General features: G+C 70.8%; 1 protein-coding gene across 3 annotated transcripts in view; it reads left to right on the top strand.

Annotated features, from left to right (window-relative positions):
• The first annotated feature begins 1,345 nt into the window (after positions 1–1,345).
• The window catches only part of EIF4G1 (eukaryotic translation initiation factor 4 gamma 1), a 20,841-nt gene continuing 17,004 nt past the window's right edge, over positions 1,346–5,182 (top strand). For all 3 annotated transcript variants that reach the window (XM_026070927.1, XM_026070926.1, XM_026070925.1), the window contains exons 1-3: positions 1,346–1,409; positions 3,138–3,246; positions 3,374–3,460. In XM_026070927.1, the coding sequence (XP_025926712.1) occupies positions 3,172–3,246; positions 3,374–3,460 (162 nt within the window). In that variant the 5' untranslated portion in view covers positions 1,346–1,409; positions 3,138–3,171. The remainder of the gene's footprint in view (positions 1,410–3,137; positions 3,247–3,373; positions 3,461–5,182) is intronic.

Genomic DNA, 5,182 nt, shown 5'->3' with positions numbered 1-5,182 from the left:
CTCCTCCCGCCCCGGGCGGACCGGGCGCCGGCCTTGCCCGCAGCGACGGGCTTCGCCGCGAAATCCAGGGCGGGCGAACCGCCTCCCGCCCCGGGCCGCAGGAGCCGAGCCTCGAGCGGGGACGCGGGCGCGCGGCACGGACAGGCGGACGCGCGGCACGGACAGGCGGACGCACGGACGTCTCCGGAGCGGCCGGCTCGGAGCTGCTGCCGGGCACGGAGGTAGCGGAGCCTGGTGCCGGCTGTCCGGGCCCCGGTGCCTCCGGGTAGGCAGGCGCCGTCCCCGAGCCGGGGCTCGGCCAGGGCTGCGAAATGCCCCAGCGCCCGGGGAGGCCTCTGGGCCCCAGGCGGCCCCCTCGCCCCTTTGCCCGGCTCTGGGGCTGGACCCCAGCGAGGCCGTGGCGGGATGGGGTCCTCGTGTTGGCCTGGAGCTCTGGAAGTGTCTGGGGGGGTCGCCTGCCCCGATCGCTGGCGCAGGAGCACCCCGGGCTAGGTAGGGGGTGGCATGGGGGCTTTGCCCCCTTCCCATCCCCAAGCACCCCAGACGGCGCCTGTCCTGGCCTCGCTCGGGGCCTGGTCGCCCCGTGACACCCAAACGCCCGGGCCTCGGGCTGGCGTGAGCTGGAGGCCGGCGGGTAGGGTCCATCGGCCGCGAGCCCTCGTCCCCGGGGCCGCCTGGCACGGGCAGGGCTGTCGCTCAGGGCCGAGGGCATAGCGGGGGGCTGCTCCTGCCCAGCCGGGGGCTCTGGCCACTCTGAGGCCGCGGGAAGGGGGGTCTTGCAGCGTTCGGGAGGCAGCCGGGCACAGCGGCAGAAGCCAGCAGCTCCCTCCTGTTGCAAAATGCCCCGACATCAACGGCTGTTCCCGTTCCCCTCCTAGCCGGCATCTGCCTTTGCCCCCAGCTGTCTCGGAGGGCACCGGCTCCCCCGGCACGGGGCATCGCCGTGCCGGGACTTCCCGGATGTGTTATTTTTGCATGCCCTACCGGGGAGGGGGCCGTGCGCGGCGGCGGGGGTCCGGCAGCGGCGGGGCAGCGTGCGCCCCACGCAGCGGCGCGCGCGCCAGGGTGGCTCCGGGCGCGAGGCCCCGCGCAGCGTGCCTGTGGGTGGGGTTTCGGGTGCTCCGGGGCTCGGCGGCTCTGCACTGCAGCACGCCCGGCCAGCCCAGCCCAGCCCAGCGCCGGCGGCCTCGTGCTCCCGGCCGGGCGCCGGCGTCCCCCATGTCTGCGCCGCGGGGCCGTCCCCTCCCCACGCCGGCAGGTTTGCAGGCTGATTTTTCTCTCCCCCCCACCCTCCTTCCCTTTTCTCCCTCTCTCTTCCCCCCTCTCTCTTTCCTCCTTTCTCTCCAAGTCAGTCGGATGAAAGGTCTCTGCAGGCCCGCTCAGTCGGCCCAGGTTTTTCCCGCGGGGGGGTGAGTATCTAGTTCTCCGCCGGTTGTGCCTGTGCTGGGGGGCCGGGGGAGCCGGGTTTGCTGCCTGTCCCTGCCGAGACTCGTGGCGGGGAGCCCGCTGCGGTTTCGGGGGCATGGCGGTGTTCTGGAAGTGCGGTTGTCCCCAGGAGTTCCCTGGTCCCTTCCCCTCCGTGTTTTAATCCTCCCCCCCCCCCTTCCTTTTCCGAGTAACTTGTGCCAACGCCAATCTGTCTTGTTAAAATGGCCCACGCCGCTGCTTCCCGGCGCTGGGCAGGGCAGGGGCGCCTGGGCACGCACGGCAGGCGCGCGGCCAAGCCGGGCGGGCGCGCTGGGTGCGGGGGTGCCAGAGCAGCTTTCCGGGGCCCGTGCCTGGCGCTCGGCACCCCAGGTGAGTAAGGACACAGGGCAAGTGCTGTGGGGCGCAGCCTCCTCCGAGGCCTGAAATCGGAGCGGGATTGATCCCTGGCTGGGCTTGAGCTGGAGGTTTTGGTGCCTGGGTACCCCCGAAGGCCATGCGGGGTCCGTGTCCCCCCCAACATGCTGGGGATGCGGTCCTGGGGCTGCAGGGGACAGGGTGCCCCATGGCCTGCGGGTGCTGGCAGGCCCCTGGGCAGCAGCGTCGGTGGGATGTGCCTGGCGCTGCCCCGCACCGGGGCGCCCGGGGCCCCCGCCGGGGCCTGCCCGTGGCGCTGGGGGGCCGGCAGGGCTGCGAACGCTGACGCGGCCGGGCGTCAGGTTACAGGCAGGCGCGACAGGCTGCTCCTTCGGGTGGTCCGGCCGGGGAGCGAGCTTGCCCCAGCCGTGGCTGGCCTTCCGATCCGCTGCGGGGGTGAAGGGGGCACCTCCCGCGGTGGGGGGCACCTCTGCCGCTTCCTGCCCGGGCGGCCTTTGCACTGGGGCGGGGAGAGCGGCACCGGGTGCCAAGTCCCTCCCGGGATCCGGCTGGGGTTTGTCAGGGCCGCGGTTGGATGGGAGAGCCGGGAGGGTGCCCGGGCTCCCCAGCACGTGGGTGCCGGCAGCCAGGGTGGCGGTGCCAGCCCCGGGAGGGCTGCGGGCCCCCGTGGGCAGGGCAGTGGGCAGGAGCGTCGGCGGCACGGGGGGACGTGGGAGCTGCTCCCTGCCCTCCCTGGTAGGCGTTTGCGGTGCGCGCCGGGGACTCGGCGCCACCGGCAGGAACAGGTTTGGCCGGCCGGGGGGAAGCTCTTAGTAGGTCAGCCGGGGTGGAGCCGGTCCCCGGCTGACGCCGGGGCGCCGTGGGGGGCCCACCCAGGCCCCCGGAGCCGGTGGCGGTCTGGGCCCCGTGGCTGGGCGCTGGTGACGGGGGTTGCGGTTCCCCGTGGGCTGCGATTCTCCTGGTGCCAGCTTGTGCGGGGCCCCTGCGGCGGCCCTGGGGCAGCCCCTCGGGGGGCAGCTCGAAGCAGGCATCGGGCAGGCAGACGGGTCGGTCCCATGGCCCATGCCCTCGCCTCTCCTGGCCCGTGCGCCCCAGTGGGGACAGGAGGAGGTTCCTGGGTGTCCGTGCCATGGCGGGGGGCAGTTGTTGGGGGACAGTGGGTGTCTCCGGCTCTGCTCTGGGAGGGTTGAGGGGGCTAGGACGCCCCATTTTAGGGGCTGCCTTGGAGAGGTGCCAGATCTGTGGGCCTGGGCTCCTGGGCAGGGAGCTGGGGGGTCACGGAGGCAGCCGTGCCGTCCGCCTCCGGCTTACGCCCGCTGTCCGTGTGCCCGCAGATAGCGAGGGGATCCTTATGCACAACCACATGAAATGAACAAAGCTCCACAGCCCACAGGAGGAGCCCCGACAGCCCCGCACCCTGCCCCTTCTCCTGGACTTCCACAGGTAACAGCCCCTCCGGTGGGCTTGAGGGGGGGGGCTCCCCGCTTTGGGATGGGGCCCTGGGGAGGGGGCTGAGGGTGGTGGTCCCGCCTTGGCCCGGCCAACACCTTCCCTCCCTGCCTCCCTCCAGTCGACGTTTCCACCCGGTCAGACTGCACCTGTGGTTTTTAACCCGGCACCGACCTCACAAATGAATACGCCTTCTCAGCCGCGACAGGTAAGGGGTTTGCCCCGGGGAAGAGCGGATGGGGGACTCCAGGAGCCCGTCTGCTCCCGGAGCCGCCTGGCCAAATAGTCCACGCTGCTCTCCCGTGGCTGCGTCAGTGCACGGAGGAGCAAGGAGCCCAGTCGTGCCCTGCGGGACCTGCGTGCGTGTGCGAGGGGGGACTGCTCGAACTCCGGGTTGTGGCTGGCACTGCCTGCGTGCCCTGGGGTCTCGTCCCTCCTTCCTGGCCCTGGGGTGGGGGCATGTGTCCCCAGCTGGGGTGCCCACCAAGTGACTGCTCTTCTCTCCTTCCTCCCCCTCCCCAAACCTTGCTCTCTTCCTCTCTCAGTTTCCAGCAGGGCCTCGTGCTATTCACCAGCAGGTACTAACCAGCCCCTCCACCCCGCATGCTGAGCACCCGGGGCAGCACCCTGCTCCGACACTGCACAGAAACACCCACCCTGGGCAAGGGGTTCCCGGGGCACGTGGGGAGCTGGGACCCCCCAGCCTGGTGGTGCGGGCTGGGGGAGGGCGGCGGGAGGACACCTGCTCGGCTTGGCCTGCCGGGGGAGTTTCGCTGCAGTGTCTCTGAGTTCCTCGGGGTCGCTCTTGCATGAAGCCTGGAGCATGTGGCTATGTCTGTGCTAACCCCCGGTCCAGGCTACCGCTTCTGCCTGTGCCCCCACTCTTGAGGGGGGGTCTCCCAAGGCCGCAGCTGCCCCCTGAGGTGGCTCAGTGCTGCTGTTGCTGGCCTAGCCCAGCTAAAATGGCACCCTGGGGGTGACGGAAGCCTTTTGCCATGGGACTGGCTTCCCACCGCACCTGTGCGGTGCGGGTGGGCTGGAAGCACCCAGTGGGTCTCTTAGGCTGAAGCTTGGTGGAGCTGGGACCTGATAGCCCCTTGGGCCCTGGACGTTGGAGGCCCCAGGAGGAGGCTGGGCTCTGGTGCTCTAGGGGGCTGGATGTGGCCCTCTGGGTCCTGGTGGCGCTGCTTTTGCTAACTGTCCTGCTTCATATGTCCTCTGGGAGTGTGAGCGAAGGCTCTGAGCCTTCATCAGCCCCTCTGTGCTAGAGGGGCTGCCGGGGACAGGTTTGGTGTGATCCTGCCTCCCTTGGCATGTCCGGGTCCCTCCAGCTCTGTAGGGACCTCCAAAGGGGCAGGCAAGGCTTCGAAGTGCCCCTGGCCGAGCGGGCAGCTCCCCGTGCCCCATGGCACTGGTGGATTTGGGCCGTGGGCACCAGGTGAAGGGCTCCTGGCCTCCTGCTTGCCTGGCTGGTGGCTGCTGTGTCACTCCACGTGCCGGCGTCCGGCTTGGAGCTCGACCGACCGCTTTCCACCTCTGCTGAGTGGCCCTGCGGCCCCGGGCTTGCACTCCCACCCCCTCCCTGCCCCGTCCTCCACCCACCACCTGCTTCCTGGTCCTGTCTCAACACGGTGGCGGGTAACTCCTGTCTCTCTCTTTCCCCTCTCCCTCTGTATGCGTGCGCTTGCTAACAGGGAGGATTCAGGTCTCTTCAGGTAATGCTTTCTCCGTGCCCCCTCCCGGCCTTGCCCTGGGCAAACGGGGCGCGTGTGTGGATGCTTCCACTCCGGGCTCTCTGCCGCGCTTGGACAGCTGCTGTCGGGGCTGCCCGACGTCTTGTCCGGTTGCAGCGTCCGTCCGAGCCCGGAGACGCATCTGCAGAGCAAAGAAGCCGGGAGGGAGGGAGGGAGGGAGGACGGGGCGGGCAGGG

This window comes from Apteryx rowi, unplaced genomic scaffold (genome assembly GCF_003343035.1).
Source record: "Apteryx rowi isolate R43461 unplaced genomic scaffold, aptRow1 scaffold_32, whole genome shotgun sequence".
Classification (NCBI taxonomy): Eukaryota; Metazoa; Chordata; class Aves; order Apterygiformes; family Apterygidae; genus Apteryx; species Apteryx rowi.
The sequence above is the reverse complement of the archived record's forward strand: the minus strand, read 5'-3'. Positions and strand labels throughout refer to the sequence as shown.